The 17,171-nt window shown below is 43.0% G+C and overlaps 2 protein-coding genes across 2 annotated transcripts in view; one reads left to right on the top strand and one right to left on the bottom strand.

The window, feature by feature from the left end:
- The first annotated feature begins 1,002 nt into the window (after positions 1-1,002).
- Positions 1,003-7,267, top strand: LOC120033596 (ras-related protein ralB-B-like). The gene is made up of 5 exons (XM_038980014.1): positions 1,003-1,122; positions 2,419-2,600; positions 2,777-2,985; positions 5,922-6,099; positions 6,349-7,267. Exons 2-5 carry the CDS (start codon positions 2,487-2,489, stop codon positions 6,457-6,459), a joined length of 612 nt encoding a protein of 203 aa, XP_038835942.1. The 5' UTR covers positions 1,003-1,122; positions 2,419-2,486; the 3' UTR covers positions 6,460-7,267.
- A 2,659-nt stretch (positions 7,268-9,926) lies between these two features.
- LOC120033398 (tyrosine-protein phosphatase non-receptor type 4-like) overlaps positions 9,927-17,171 on the bottom strand; it is a 29,431-nt gene continuing 22,186 nt past the window's right edge. The window contains exons 20-25 of the mRNA XM_038979739.1: positions 17,076-17,140; positions 16,636-16,782; positions 16,320-16,448; positions 15,995-16,143; positions 15,510-15,645; positions 9,927-14,870 (exon numbers count right to left, since the gene is read on the bottom strand). Of these exons, the coding sequence (XP_038835667.1) occupies positions 12,852-14,870; positions 15,510-15,645; positions 15,995-16,143; positions 16,320-16,448; positions 16,636-16,782; positions 17,076-17,140 (2,645 nt within the window). The 3' untranslated portion in view covers positions 9,927-12,851. The remainder of the gene's footprint in view (positions 14,871-15,509; positions 15,646-15,994; positions 16,144-16,319; positions 16,449-16,635; positions 16,783-17,075; positions 17,141-17,171) is intronic.

The raw sequence follows: 17,171 nt of genomic DNA, 5'->3' as shown, positions 1-17,171 counted from the left end.
GGACAGGTAGGGGTTCCATAACCGCAGGCAGAACAGTTGAAACTGGAACAGCAGCAAGGCCAGGTGGACTGGGGACAGCAAGGAGTCATCATGCCCGGTAGTCCTGACGTATGGTCCTAGGGCTCAGGTTCTCCGAGAGAGAGAAAGAGAGAAGGAGAGAATTAGAGAGAGCATACTTAAATTCACACAGGACACTGGATAAGACAGGAGAAGTACTCCAGATATAACCAACTGACCCTAGCCCCCCGACACATAAACTACTGCAGCATAAATACTGGAGGCTGAGACAGGAGGGGTCAGGAGACACTGTGGCCCCATCCGATGATACCCCCGGACAGGGCCAAACAGGAAGGATATAACCCCACCCACTTTGCCAAAGCACAGCCCCCGCACCACTAGAGGGATAACACTTCACTCCTTGTATTTAATATATAATAACCACACCAATTTGTGTGGACAGCTGTAGGTTGTTTGTATCAAGTTTCGAATACACCACCATAAACAATCTCTGAGAAACTGACGAAAAGGTGAAAAGTGTTACAACCACCCTATCTCCCCTACTCTATACATCCAAAGCATGCAGCAAACGAGGGCATTATTGTCACCATAAACGTTGAATGGTGGGCGTTTTTCAGGCGGAGTTTTAATGTTAGTTTGATTTATAAAGGCAAGAATGCATATGTATGGTGTGCGCCAACTTTCTAAACATTAATATTTTTTATATGCACAGTCTTTAAAAAAATGGCGCATGCCTTTCGAACGGTCATCCAACTCAGAATTCCAACTCGGGAACTTGGGCCTCTTTCTAGAGCTTCGACATTCCGACGTGAAGATCACTGACACCATGGTTTGTTTTTAACGCGGCATCAATGTCGCCATGACATCGCCTACAAGTGTGATCGGAGAGAAGCAGTCCTAGCCCATCTTGTTCATATTGTACTGTCTTTGGTGGCACAATTCTATATGACGTCACATCCGGTTCATATAATCCTTATCACACGACGTCCGGGAGTGGTCAAAATATCCGCATTTGCGGCTGGTAAGTGGAACCTGCCCTCTACTTTAGCTTTTCCATGGTGTATACCGGATAACAGCAAAGAACGACACCAAACCCATTACGAGGTGAGACGTTTGCTATCTCTATGCACTTTTGTAGAAGTATGTACAAGTGGAAATCGATATCAGAAGCGGATATTTATTTATATTTTTATCTTGGTCAAACATACCACTGTTTGCGCAACGTCTGTTGATTGACAGATTCTCATCCAATATTCGGTTGAACACATCTTTGTAATTTGTATCTATCCAATCGAGAGCTGCTCCTTGAGAGAAAGTGGCAGGTAGAAAGTAGCAGAAGTCTCAAATCAATTTATTTGGATCTATTTTGATTTTGGCAGGGGTGCAGTCGGCTAGGCTGTTGGGAGTGTTTATCTGACTGGATAATACATTTTAAAAAAATGCACCCCCCCCCCCCCCCCCCAAGTTTGCCCCCTGGATTTTGGGGCAGAAGTTCGGGCACTTAAAAGGGACATATGTTTAGCTGCATTGTTTTTAAAATAGCCAAACGTTATGGGGAAGTTATGGTCTTATAGTTCCTATGAATGGTGTTTTATTATGATTTTAGTTTGTTTTGGAACTGACGATAAGGCCTATTACGTTGTGGGAATGTTTCTTCGGGTCTTGTTGCAATACATTGTTAATTTAATAAAATAAAAAAATCATATTTGGATCCTCATTAGCTTTTGCAGAAGCAGCAGCTACACTTGACATGATGCCAACATTCAGTTGATGACACTTACAAGAGGTTCTCTCTCACTTTCTTCTTCTGCTTTCTCCTCTTGTTGTTTGCCTGATTTTATAAATCCATTAAAAAAACAAACTATTGTCCTTGCTATCTGGGGTCCTTGGGACGTCTCTACTCCATAAAAATGTTAAATGGGGGGGGTTTCAGCAAACAAAGACACGCTTCAACAGATGACAAACATAGGTACAGGGTAAGGGTTTAAGAATATACACTTTTTTACGTATCGACTGCATAGCGAGTCAGAGGTTCATAAAAAAAACTGCTGTGAAGGTGTGTACAGTAGGCTAGGTAGTAGTAGGCTACAACATGCCTGTGTTATCATTGTAACCTACATAATTTTGCCCTTGAAGGCTGCCACACCACTGCTGCCCACATGAATTCAATTATAGGGGTCAGTCAAATAGGATTTTTCCACAGCCTATGTTTCAGTCAGCTGCCATTTTGAGATTGGCTGGTTTGTCAACCTTTTAGGTCCATGTGGATCTGTTTTGACATTAGATGTACATACGTATACAAAACCCTGCCTTCTTTATCTGAACACTTTTCTGCAACTTTTTTAAATGTTTGAATGTTTAGTTTTGTAGGCTAATTTACATGTTTGTGTCCAACTGTAGGAAGTTCTGGTGTTGGTGGAGGCAGTTTCCATTAGTGTAGTAGCTGTGGACAGTGTCCAAATCCAAAGATGGCTACTGGAAAGAGTAAGAACCAGAGCTCTCTGGTGCTGCACAAGGTGATCATGGTGGGAAGTGGAGGTGTTGGGAAGTCAGCCCTCACTCTGCAGTTCATGTATGACGAGGTAAGAGCGATAAGTCTGGTCCTTACCAGACTCTGTACATTGCTCCCTTTGTAGCATGTGGTGGACGCTGAGGCTAAAGAGAGACTTGGGCAAGCTGCCACTCAAACCTCCAATACTGCTTTTCCATTAAAGAGTTTACGATTCTGTAAATAAAATAATTCCTTCCCACCTTCTAGTTTGTAGAGGATTACGAGCCCACCAAGGCAGACAGCTACAGGAAGAAGGTGGTGCTGGATGGAGAGGAGGTCCAGATCGACATCCTGGACACAGCTGGACAGGAGGACTATGCTGCCATCAGAGACAACTACTTCAGGAGCGGAGAGGGCTTCCTGCTAGTCTTCTCCATCACCGAACACGAGTCGTTCACTGCCACCTCAGAGTTCAGGTACGTCTACGCAGATAGGTACGCCCACCAAATCTTACGGACCAGGCAAGGAGGGCATTAATCAGAGAGGCAATAAAGAGACCAAAGATAACCCTGAAGGAGCTGCAAAGCTCCACAGCGGAGATTGGAGTATCTGTCCATAGGACCACTTTAAGCTGTACACTCCACAGAGCTGGGCTTTACGGAAGAGTGGCCAGAAAAAAAGCCATTGCTTAAAGAAAAAAATAAGCAAACACGTTTGGTGTTTGCCGAAAGACATGTGGGAGACTCCCCAAACATGTGGAAGAAGGTACTCTGGTCAGATGAGACTAAAATTGAGCTTTTTGGCCATCAAGGAAAACGTTAAGTCTGGCCCAAACCCAACACCTCTCATCACCCCGAGAACACCATCCCCACATTGAAGCATGGTGGTGGCAGCATCATGCTGTGGGGATGTTTTTCATCTGCAGGGACTGGGAAACTGGTCAGAATTGAAGGAATGATGTATGGTGCTAAATACAGGGAAATTCTTGAAGGAAACCTGTTTCAGTCTTCCAGAGATTTGAGACTGGGATGGAGGTTCACCTTCCAGCAGGACAATGACCCTAAGCATACTGCTAAAGCAACACTCGAGTGGTTTAAGGGGAGACATTTAAATGTCTTGGAATAGCGTAGTCAAAGCCCAGACCTCAATCCAATTGAGAATCTGTGGTATGACTTAAAGATTGCTGTACACCAGCGGAACCCATCCAACTTGAAGGTGCTGGAGCAGTTTTGCCTTGAAGAATGGGCAAAAATCCCAGTGGCTAGATGTGCCAAGCTTATAGAGACATACCCCAAGAGACTTGCAGCTGTAATTGCTGCAAAACGTGGCTCTACAAAGTATTGACTTTGGGGGGGGGGGTGACTAGTTATGCACGCTGAAGTTGTCAGTTTTTTTCCGTCTGGTTTGTTTCACAATAAAAAATATTTTGCATCTTCAAAGTTGTGTAAATCAAATGATACAAACACCCCAAAAAGCCATTTTAATTCCAGATTGTAAGGCAACAAAATAGGAAAAATGCTAAGGGGGGAATACTTTCGCAAGCCACTGTACATGTATTTAGTTAGAACATTATGTGCTTTATATATGTTAGCATTGAGTGATCCACAATCCACGAGATCTCATGGATCTCGTATGTAGAAGGGCAATTCCATGGTAAAGGAATTAGGCTTTGGCTCAGTTTTTTCACTTAATGTATGCCAAACAAAAACCATTTAAGAGTTTAAGAAACCATACAACTTTATGCACAAGGACTATTTTGAACAATTTCCACTGAAAAATGTACAAAAATTAATCTCCCTCCGGTTTTTATGCGACCACGTTTGGCAAAAACAGTTAAATATCTGCTCCTAATTAAGATTCAAAGATGTTTGCAGAAAGAATGTGGTGTCAGCTATGACATGGCATCTTGCGTTGGAAAAAAATCTCTTTTGGTAATAGAACTACAGTAAGTGAAGTGGATTTACACCCGGTAAAGGAATTACATCATGGGTCCTTGATCTGTACTACACAGAAATGCATAATTATGGATATGTCATTCTCTTCATGGTTTACAAGTTTGGACATCACAGTACAGTAGAGTGCAGTATAATACAGTAAGGTAGAATTCAGTTACAGTAAAGTACAATATAGTCTACTGTACTTTACTGTACTGTACTTTTTTATTTTTTATGTTATTTATTTAACCTTTTATTTAACTAAAGCTAATGTGACCCATGTTATTGTACTACTACTGTACGCTCTACTCACTGTACTATATTGTACTGTGCTATCCAAACTTGTGAAACATACATCTATGATAGGTTCAGATTTGTTCCGTCTGTACGGGAACATAAAGTACCTTCAGGAAGTATTCATACCCCTTGACTTATTCCATATTTTGTTGTTACTGCCTGAATTGAAAATGGTTTCAATATTTTTTTGTCACCAATCTACACACAATACACATAATGACAAATTGTAAATGTGTTTTTATAATTTTTTTGCCACATTGATTGAAAACTACATACTAAAATATAAAATGTATTCACACCCCTGAGTCAATACTTTGTAGAACCAGTCTTTCTGGGTGAGAGTGATTGAGCCTCTGTCTGTCCAGAATTACTGTTTTAGACTCTTGGTTTGATCACCAGACAACAAAGGAAAGTTATGCGCTGAACATACAGTAATAGTATGCCAGTGGCAGGGAGGACAGTAGAAGGTAACCCAACTGTAGTTTGTGACTTATGATTTCCCATTGTAGCCAATTCATTTGCAGTAATTCAGTTACTTATAAAAAATGTTTTTAAATTGTGGTAATTCCGTTACCAATTTGGTAACGAAATTACGAGTTTTAATCACTTAATTCAAACAAAATGTGTATCAGTAAAATCACTATAACTAAGTGTTTACTTGTTACTTCTGTGAACTGTCATTCTCCTCTCTCCTGATGAGGGAGCAAAATTAGAAAATACCTTAAAGATGTGTTTTTGGTAACGTAATCACAAGGCAATAAATATGTTGATATTAATTGGCAGGGGTCTTTACGTCAACTTTGTGTTTTGATGTATTTCTGATACTTTTTAAAATACTTTCCCCATCTGTTTATCCACAAATCAAAGCCTTTTACTTATACCATTTTTAAAAAAAAAGAAGGGGAAAAAAAAGACATGCCTTAATTTCCCAAAAATATACTCTTATCTTTCATTTGAACACCTAATTTGATATGCTCTTATGTACTTCATGTTGCTGCTCATGGTCCCTTTTATATGGAAATGCCCAGAACAAAAAATACACCTGCACACTGCTAATTGCGCCCCAGTGCTAAGTTAAAAAAAAAAAGTGTATATATATATTTTTAAGGATTTTTAAATTTTTTAAGGTGTTTTAGATCCAACTGGGTCTTCATCAGGACTAATGTATTGTGTCTTCCTAGGGAGCAGATTATGCGGGTGAAAGCAGAGAACGATACCATCCCTCTGTTGGTGGTGGGAAACAAGTCGGATTTGGAGGACCGCAGGCAGGTGTCGTTGGATGAGGTCAGGGCCAAGGCAGAGGAGTGGGGGGTGCAGTACGTGGAGACCTCAGCCAAGACACGAGCCAACGTCGACAAGGTATGTAACCAAACTTTAAACATACTGTCCACTTTGCTACAGTAGGACTAGGAACAATATACCTTCATGTAATTTCTTACGTAGGATTTATACTTTTTTAGATGGGGGATTATGTTATCAAAATATGTTTCCGGACAAGAGATATCAGAAACTACAAGCAAGCATGATTAAAAACAACCTTTACAGTAAATCAACTTCCATTGTCAATGTAACTATAGTGTTGAATTAACAACTGTCCATTCTTTTCAGGTGTTCTTTGATCTTATGAGGGAGGTGAGAAAAAAGAAAATGTCAGAGAGCAAAGACAAGGGTGGAAAAGAAGGCAAGATCAAGAAGGCTTTCAAATGTTGTCTGCTTTGATCTAGACCAGACCTTTCAGTGAGACACACAGAGCCAAACCAGACCAGAGCCTCCGCAGCACAGTGGCATTAGACAGGGACATGTTCATTAGGACATACTGTAGCAAAATGTTTCGAAACCTTTCTTATTGGACAATATATTACGTCTCCCTTTGGAGCATTTTCTTCAGTTCCTTGCCTACTGAACACAAACCAGATCTACAGATCCTTCCCACTGAACTGAGCCTTCTGCCATTTTAACACACGCATATCAAATCCATATATAGTACCTCTCACATTGTGGCAGTCAGAGGGGTGGCCTAACCTATGTTAGTTATGCAAACCATCCTTTGTGCCACTGTTGGGGACGGGTCCAGAGGGGACTGTTTAGATGAAGTGCCTCGACATTGATCGTGAATATATAGGTTATGGTCGCGGACAATCACTCACTCGCACACTACTTAAATATGGCCTTGGTTTGATGCTCACTTGTAGGAATAGGTAGCCTCATCACCAAGAGAAATTGGCTATGCTGTTTGATGTCTTACTGTTGGCACTGCAATCAATTTTATATTCTTACTACCACTACTACAACATTTTTTAAAAACCTTTTTATTTATTTATGGTCCACCGCATGAAAATCAGTCAGATAATTAAGTCACCTTATTCATAATCCAACATATTGTCCACATGTACAATCCAACATGTACTATATCCACATCATATATAATACCAGTCAAAAGCTTGGACACACCTACTCATTCAAGGGTTTTTCTTTATTTTACCATTTTCTACATTGTAGAATAATAGTGAAGACATCAAAACTATGAAATGACACATATGGAATCATCTAGTGCTGAGCACTTGTTGGCTGCTTTTCCTTCACTCTGCGGTCCAACTTTTTCCAAACCATCTCAATTGGGTTGAGGTTGGGGTATTGTGGAGGCCAGGTCATCTGATGTAGTACTCCATCACTCTCCTTCTTGGTCTAATAGTCCTCTACGCAGCCTGGAGGTGTGTTTTGTGTCATTGTCTCGTTGAAAAATAAATGATAGTCCCACTAAGCGGAAACCAGATGGGATGGCGTATCGCTGCAGAATGCTGTGTTAGCCATGCTGGTTAAGTGTCTTGAATTCTAAATAAATCAGTGTCACCATCACACCACCTCCTCCATGCTTCACAGTGGGAACCACATATGTGGAGATCATCCGTTCACCTACTCTGCGTCTCACAAAGACACGGCGGTTGGAACCTAAAATCTCACATTTGGACTCATCAGACCAAAGGACAGATTTCCACCGGTCTAATGTCCATTGCTCGTGTTTCTTGGCCCAAGCAAGTCTCTTCTTATTGGTGTCCTTTAGTAGTGGTTTCTTTGCAGCAATTCGACCATGAAGGCCTGATTCATGCAGTCTCCTCTGAACAGTTGATGTTGAGATGTGTCTGTTACTTGAACTCTGTGAAGCATTTATTTGGGCTGCAATCTGAGTCTGGTAACTCTAATGAACTTATCCTCTGCAGCAGAGGTAACTCTGGGTCTTCATGAGAGCCAGTTTCATCAAAGCGCTTGGTCTTTTCGACTGCTCTTGAAGAAATTTTCCGGCTTGACTGACCTTCATTTCTTAAAGTAATGATAGACTGTTGTTTCTCTTTGCTTATTTGAGCTGTTCTTGCCATAATATGGACTTGGTCTTTTAGCCCTAGTTGGTATATTCTGCATACCACCCCTACCTTCTGATTGGCTCAAAATAATTGAGGAAAGAAATTCCACAAATTAACTTTTAACAAGGCACACCTGTTAATTGAAATGCATTCCAGGTGACTATCTCATGCAGCTGGTTGAGAGAATGCCAAGTGTGTGCAAAGCTGTCATCAAGGCATAGGGTGGCCACTTTGAAGAATCTCATGAAATATTTTGATTTAACACTTTTTGGTTACTACATGATTCCAAATCTGTTATTTCATAGTTTGTCTTCACTATTATTCTACAATGTAGTAAAAATAAAGAAAAGCCCTGAAATGAGTAGGTGTGTCAACTTTTGACTGGTACTTTGTTTTTTTAATGAAAATCTTTTGTCGACTGCACTTTTTCTCCACAAAAATGTCAACGTTTCAGTGTTGCCTTTTTAATTCTACACTTGAAACTGAAGCGTTAAACTAAATTACTGTTTGTATGCACACTTATTATGGGTTATATACAAACTGTTTTTGTGTTACCAAATAAAGTTCTCTTTTGTAATGAATTTGTAGTGTGGCTCAGTTTTTAAAGAAGCACCTGTACATCCTAAATTGAAATGGAATTGACCCCAACGCTGCTGTCCAACTTCTGGGTCTGTCACCTCCTGAGTATCAGTTTCCAGTTATTCAAGGTCAAAGGTGCTGTTCAAAATTTGCATGAAAAGAGTGCAGTAAAGAATTGCGTCCTTGTCGGATGTGCTGGACTTTTTGTTGCTGGTGTGGTTTGACTAGTGCCTTTGATGTGTTTGAGGGCAGCAGAGCACCAAAAGGTTTTATGTTTGAGTGTCATAAAACACCATTCCGGTGCTGTACAACTTGACTTTGAATGAATGGACGACAGAGGCCTTATGTGGCCTTCAGTCTGTTAACACTCTGTTGCAAAGCGGCAGGTCAGGGACATATTCATTAGTGCACATTGTAGCAAACCATTTTTGCTGCATAAAACTAAACCAAACTAAAGTCTCTCTTATTGGACAAGTCCAGGTAGTTCCTCCCTGTTTTAGCCTGTTTTCTTCTGTTTGGTGCTTAATGAATATGATCCAGGTCAGCCTTAGATCCAGTAGCACACAGATGGCATGTCCCATTGACAGCTGGCTAACCTCTTCCCACACCCCAAGTACATCCTATCTCACTTACACTCTACAACACCTATGGCCTGAGAAACCTCAACTAGTTCTGAAGACCCTTCAGGCTTGGCAAGAGAGCCCTCTACTGGCTCAAGTCATTCAGTCACTAAACACAGAATAAGAGACAAGCCACAGCTTCATCAGACCTATAGCCTCTCTGTAGATGTCAGGATTTTGCAATATCATGTCCTCCTGCAGTCAGAGAGGAATATAATACAACATCTTTGGTATAGCCTAGTTGAGTCGATTGCCTCGATCATCAGCCACAGCAGTCTGAAATTGAACACTAGGTGGAGGCAGAGAATCTTGATAGAAAGGTAAGAATTATTTTTGTTTCCTTCTGCTGAACATGGACAACTAGGCCTGTCTGCCTCCTTCCACCTGACTGCCCTATCCTGACCTGGTTATTAGTGTTACTGTAAACATACTGTGATAGAAAAGACCGTGTATACAGTAGAAATAGAATGGCCAGAATTCTGATTTCAATGGATGTTGATTCTATGGTGGTTGTTGCTGCAGTGTTGAATCTAGAATGGTGAATGTGGAAAGGCAAATGAGTGTGTTGTTGTTGCTGTGTACATATTCAGTCAAGGCATAGAAAGAAAGGACCATGCCAACAAAAAAATACAGCAGAAATGTGACTTTACTTACAGAACATTGGCACTTCACTGACATGATATGGCTCCTATTTACAACAAAAACACAGAGCAGGTCGCAGACCAGGCAGAGCCCAGACTGATATTTACCTGCTTTTACAAGTACAGTAGTATGAAAAATATTTCCCCTCAAAAGTCAAATTGTACATCCCTTAAGTTTTCGAACAACTAAAAGCTTGAGATGGATACATTCAATTTCTGTACAGCTTCACCACAAACATTACATTTGTACATCCTCCTGATTTGGATCTTTAAATATATTTCACTAGCTCACAGATTTAAGCTTATATTTACATCACAGTTGTGCAGAATGTTGTACTATTACTAAGTGATGATAAGGTAGAAAAGCATCGTGCAAAAACGAAACAAAAAAACATACCACCCAGGCCTCCCTTGAAAAAGAGGTGTTTGACCTTAATGGGGACAACCTGGTCAAATTAACATTCCAGTGCCTCAGTCTATTTCATGGTGAAGTGGTTGACACCGTCTGAGTCTCAAATGGCTCCCTATCTAGTGCACAACTTTTGGCTAGAGCCCGGTCAAAAGTGCCGCACTGGGAATAGGGTGCCATTTGGGACGCGGCGGGGAGTGATCTGATTGGGCCGAAGTTCCCCGTCGCACAACAGCTATTTGTAAACACGCCGACTTTCAGTAGATACACGTCCTTTTTAAATCACAAAACCAACTCACGAACCACTGTAAACATTGTCAGCAATAGTACTGCATAAATCCACTGCAGAAGTATCAGCAAAATGAAGTTTGACCAAGCCAACCAAGCCAGCTTTCTGATTTCAAAAGCACAATCGCATCTATCGATTCAACCAGAAATCATGGGAATAAAATCACTTTGTGAGTTTCAATTGTCATAAAAAAGAACACTATTAATGGTGATTAATCTATTAGTCAGTGTACAGAGCTTCATGTTGTCGGTCCCAATTCTTTCCACTGCCACTGGATTTATGGAGAGCACTTTTACACAGCATACATCTATTGCAATGCTTTCCCCTAACAATCATTTCTAATTCCAGCAGGACTTTACACGAGTGGAAAAGTGTGGAACTTTTCTTCTCTTATAAAAATAACTTTGTCTCACAATTTTTTAATTTCATTAAACCTTATAAATTAACATAGTAAATGTACACTAGTTACATTACACAAATCTAGATGACACCATATAGCTTACATTTCCATAGAGGTGTTTATATCCAACAAATATTAAGAAAATGCTAAATACAATTCCAAAAGAATTTTTGGGGGTCTAATCATACATAGCAGCAAATATGCTACAAGTTCAGCTGAAAAGTGCTGTCCATTCCCAAGAAGCAAAAAGGGTCTCTTATAAAAAAATATCAGAAGCAAATCTATAGCTTGAGCCTTAGAGCTTTTCAACACAATTTGAAAACTTTTTGTTTTACTCACAAGGCTAAAAACCTATTGGTCCCGAAAGCTCAGTCTTTTTATATAATGTATGTACCGTCTGTATGTACTGTACACCAACTGCCTACAATCCTGATGTACAGTACCATGGTAACAAATACCCCAATGCTCTTAATCAGACAGCTCTGAATACCTCATATTCAATTTCAAAATCTGATGCAATGACACTTGATAAACCACCTATGTACTGTACCAACCCAATCCTGCATGGCAAGGTCATTCTATGTTACTAGCAATAACAAAACCTGCATTAAAATACTACCCGTTTTGGGCTAGTGGTATAGCATCTTCGAGAGACCGATGTACCGTCACATGTTGAGCCATCTAAATCAAAGTTGAATAGCTGCCTCAAAAACAACAACAACACCACCACATAGTGCAGAGCTCAATGACAGGTAATCAGCTAATGAGGTTATGGTAAAGGAGGAGGGAGGCCTCTCCTAACCAGTGGAGGCTGCTGAGGGGAGGACGGCTCATAACAATGGCTGGAATTGAGTCAATGGAATGGTATCAAACACGTGGTTTCCATGTGGTCGATGCCATGCCAATGATTGCACTCCAGCCATTATTATGAGCCGTCCTCCCCTCAGCAGCATCCACTGCTCCTAACCTACACCGCCTTTTACCTTGGTTTGGGAAACACCTTCACAAAGGACTTGGAGTTGTAAGACCTTGCCCTGGAGATGATTCTAATCTGTAGACTAATAAACATAAAAGCCCAAAAGTAACCATCTGACAACCTATAGTCTCAATGAGAGAAATAATGAGATGATGAGTAGTACAATAGAGTAGAAGTCAGAGTGCTTTACCAGGACCTTACATAGAGGGTTAACCCACTTCTGAGTGGATCTTTAGTTGATGTTGAATAGTTTTGATTTAAAAAAAGAAAATGGACTCTTAAGTCTACGGAGTGATCAAAGACAGAAAGACTAGTCTGAAGAAACCACTGATATGACACCTGGTGATGATGCACTGATGGGTTGAAAACAAACGCAAGTCCACTTTCCATTGAGTTGTCCGGTTCATTAGGAAGGTCTGTCTGAAAGTAATGACACTACAGCAATATTATCCAATCCAGCTACTGTTCTGTTTCTCACTTCTCTCTTGATCCTGGACACTTGCTAACATCCCGAATTCCAGTTGATCATCGTAACTTTGTTTCTTTTAATTTCTTCTTCCGTTAATTCTCCAAAGTAGCGGGTTTTGTCGTCATAAAGTGCAACAGTGCTCTATTTCCGCTCCCCTGCCAGTTCGAGTGGTTGTCGGTAGTCGTCTCCATGGTTGTGACTGTAGTTTCTCTTGCCAGACTCAAGATGGTGGATGTGGGAAGAAACTATTGTGACTGAGGGAGTCAGATAGACAGGCTCTAAACAGACAGACAGGCTCTAAACAGACAGATAGACAGACAGGCTGTGGAAGAAGAGGGTGGTGCTTAGGCCCATGCAGCCCTGTGTCAGTCAGTCAGTCCCAGGAGGGATAAAGCCGACTCTCTCTGTCTCTACCTCTGGCTCTGTGGGTGTCAGGGGCTCTAAGGTCGTCAAGGGCTTTGTGGGTGTCAGAGACTCTACGGGTGTCAGAGACTTTGTGGGCGGCAGAGACTCTACAGGTGTCAGGGGCTTTGTGGGCGGCAGAGACTCTACGGGTGTCAGCGGCTTTGTGGGCGTCAGAGACTCTACGGGTGTCAGAGGCTTTGTGGGCGTCAGAGACTCTACGGGTGTCAGGGGCTTTGTAGGTGTCAGAGATGCTACAGGTGTCAGGGGCTTTGTGGGTGTCAGAGACTCTACGGGTGTCAGAGACTTTGTGGGCGGCAGAGACTCTACGGGTGTCAGGGGCTTTGTGGGCATCAGAGACTCTACAGGTGTCAGGGGCTTTGTGGGTGTCAGGGGCTTTGTAGGTGTCAGGGGCTTTGTAGGCGTCAGAGACTCTACAGGTGTCAGGGGCTTTGTAGGCGTCAGAGACTCTACGGGTGTCAGGGGCTTTGTAGGTGTCAGAGACTCTACGGGTGTCAGGGGCTTTGTAGGCATCAGAGACTCTACAGGTGTCAGGGGCTTTGTGGGTGTCAGAGACTCTACGGGTGTGAGGGGCTTTGTAGGTGTCAGAGACTCTACGGGTGTCAGGGGCTTTGTAGGTGTCAGAGATGCTACGGGTGTCAGGGGCTTTGTGGGTGTCAGAGACTCTACGGGTGTCAGAGGCTTTGTGGGAATCAGAGACTCTACAGGTGTGAGGGGCTTTGTGGGCATCAGAGACTCTACAGATGTCAGGGGCTTTGTAGGCGTCAGAGACTCTACGGGTGTCAGGGGCTTTGTGGTTGTCAGGGGCTTTGTAGGCATCAGAGACTCTACAGGTGTCAGGGGCTTTGTGGGCGTCAGAGACTCTACAGGTGTCAGGGGCTTTGTGGGTGTCAGAGACTCTACAGGTGTCAGGGGCTTTGTGGTTGTCAGGGGCTTTGTAGGCATCAGAGACTCTACAGGTGTCAGGGGCTTTGTAGGCGTCAGAGATTCTACGGGTGTCAGGGGCTTTGTGGTTGTCAGGGGCTTTGTAGGCATCAGAGACTCTACAGGTGTCAGGGGCTTTGTGGGCGTCAGAGACTCTACAGGTGTCAGGGGCTTTGTGGGTGTCAGAGACTCTACGGGTGCCAGAGGCTTTGTGGGCGTCAGAGACTCTACGGGTATCAGGGGCTTTGTGGGCGTCAGAGACTCTACGGGTGTCAGGGGCTTTGTAGGTGTCAGAGACTCTACGGGTGTCAGGGGCTTTGTGGGTGTCAGAGACTCTACGGGTGTCAGAGGCTTTGTGGGCGTCAGAGACTCTATGGGTGTCAGGGGCTTTGTGGGTGTCAGAGACTCTACGGGTGTCAAAGGCTTTGTGGGTGTCAGAGACTCTACGGGTGTCAGAGGCTTTGTGGGCATCAGAGACTCTACAGGTGTCAGGGGCTTTGTGGGCGTTAGAGACTCTACAGGTGTCAGAGGCTTTGTGGGCATCAGAGACTCTACAGGTGTCAGGGGCTTTGTGGGCATCAGAGACTCTACAGATGTCAGGGGCTTTGTAGGCGTCAGAGACTCTACAGGTGTCAGGGGCTTTGTAGGCGTCAGAGACTCTACGGGTGTCAGGGGCATTGTGGGCGTCAGAGACTCTACGGGTGTCAGGGGCTTTGTGGTTGTCAGGGGCTTTGTAGGCATCAGAGACTCTATGGGTGTCAGGGGCTTTGTGGGTGTCAGAGACTCTACGGGTGTCAGGGGCTTTGTGGGCGTCAGAGACTCTACGGGTGTCAGGGGCTTTGTGGTTGTCAGGGGCTTTGTAGGCATAAGAGACTCTATGGGTGTCAGGGGCTTTGTGGGCGGCAGAGACTCTACGGGTGTCAGGGGCTTTGTGGGTGTCAGAGACTCTACGGGTGTCAGGGGCTTTGTGGGCGTCAGCGGTTTGACCAGCTCCTCCTCGTACACCTTGAGGATCGCCTCACAGACAAACCTGTACTGGCTCTGGAAGCAAACAGAGCAAAGAGACCAAGGTTAAATGGGAGTGAACAGTACTGATGACAGCAAGGTCATAGAGGAACTAGATTCAACTAGAACAGCAGAAACATAGCTCAGGCCAACACAGTCCTCTCTTGCTAGATGCGCTAGAATTACACACAAATCCAAATTTGTTAGTATTTTTTTGTCTTCGGATGTGATTTAGGCACTGACATGGACTTAGAACATCGATTTCCGTTGTTTGTCTATGAATAATTGTAATAGTGAAAGTTAAAAACTGAAGATTTTTTTTATTTATTTGGGCCCCCTTAGAATTGTTTATTAACCATTATTTTACCAGGTATATTGACAGAAAATACATATCTTGTACACCAAGGACCCGGGGTAGAGTTGCTGTGTAGAGAAGAATGTGCCGATTTGAAAGCTATAAAATAAAAAATTAGCAGCTCGCGACATGATCATTTCTTTTTAAGTAGCTCTTATGCTAGAAAAGTTTGGAGACCCCTGGTCTAAGCCAACCCCGTCTGTTTTGCCCCATAGTCGCGCACGTGTCGGCTTTGTTGCTAAACAACCAACCTGTCTATTGAGGAAAGAGCCTCTGCTCTTCTCTTAGTCTCATCTCTATTGCATGACAGATCAGATTACCGGAGTCTGGATCATCATGGCCCTCTGGTCTCTCATTGTCCTCACGATATCCAGCGGATACACGGGCTGATTGCACTCAATCAAACACATGGCTGTTTCCATGGTGATGAGCACCCCCGTCCGACCAATCCCAGCGCTGCAGAGACACAGAGGACGAGGTGAGTGAGATGAGGCTGAAGATGGCAGCAATGACAGAAGAGGATTCAAATCCTCATTCCCGCTACTTACACTGCAATCAACCACTGTTGCTACAACAACATGCAAAGTGTCTTAAGTCTGATTCTAAGAAAAAGGGAACATGTTTTTCTTTAAGCCAGGTTATGAGGCAGATGTACAAAGGCTTATATTTTTCAAAGATGTTGTGTAAAATTCCTTAGACCTACTTCAAAGCTGTATCAACAGCGAGATGGCTTACAGATGTTAGTTGAGGGGATAAGAGCTTACTCGTTAGTGTATGCAGTATTTGTGTAAGAACTAGACCTTACCTGCAGTGTACTATCACTGGCTCCTCCTTGCCCCCCCTCTTTCTGCGGACCAGACTGACAAAGTCCAGGAAGTCAGTGTAGTCGTCTGGAACACCGTGGTCAGGCCAGGCCATGTACTGGATCTGAGTCAGCGACCTGCTCTCCTCACTCTGGATATAATCAATCAAATGTATTTTTATGTTTTTATACTTTTTTTCATACAGTTTTCACTAAGTGCAAGAAGTAATCTCGGTTAACCCAGAAATAAAATCTCAAGTCCTTTTGGTCAGATGCTCGATGTTTACATAGTCTGTCCTGGAGAGATGATACAAGAAATGGTCCTTACCTCCAGGTGTGTGAGAGTTATCTCTCTGACCAGGAATGCTGATTGCTCTTCTTCTGTCACACAGGACACCTGGAAGTCCCCATGGGTAGCGATGGCACCAGGGTTGGGCCAATACTGATGACACTTCACCTGGGAATGAAACAAAAGGATCATTGGAGATAAGAGGAGGAATAGTTTGTCTATTTTCTTTGTGGGGAATGGAAACGTCTTCAATTTTCACCTCATACGTTACCACAAGAAATTCCAAAACGAGACCAAAAGCATTGGGAAGGGGCTGAAATGGAGAGAGCGAACCCTGGTTGGGGACGTGACATACCCGTCCTCTCTCCACCTGCGTGGTGAGCATGACCACCATGCTGGAGCCCTGTTCCCAAGTCATCCTCCAGAAGTCAGAGCAGGTGGCGGGCAGCGGGCCCTGGCACGCGATGTAACGGTTTACAGCACTGGGCGCTGGGATCACCATCTATGGGCCAGGAGAATGGCATGGGTTGGCAAATATACACATACGTATAGCTGCATATTGGCAAATTCATATATGTAAGCATAATCCATGTTTCAGTCTATGTACACACACTTTAAGAAGTGTTGAGTATCTATCAAGAAAAGTCAATCTCTTTCCGGGGGTGTTTTTGTCAGTGTGATATTCATTACCTAGTCGAAGGAAGGTGTCCGGTCTTGGTAATAAAATCAAAGATTGTGGCGTATATATCAAAGAGTGTTGAGTATCAAGAAAATAAGAAGGGAGAAGGCCCTCACATTGATGTAATTTGCATTGATATAGTCCCCATCCTTGCCCTTCAGAATAACCCTGGTTGCATCATCTGTGAGACGGCAGATACAGGAAGAGAGAGA

The sequence above is a fragment of the Salvelinus namaycush genome, chromosome 40, assembly GCF_016432855.1.
Source record: "Salvelinus namaycush isolate Seneca chromosome 40, SaNama_1.0, whole genome shotgun sequence".
Lineage (NCBI taxonomy): Eukaryota > Metazoa > Chordata > Actinopteri > Salmoniformes > Salmonidae > Salvelinus > Salvelinus namaycush.
This window is presented reverse-complemented; position numbering and strand designations above follow the sequence as displayed.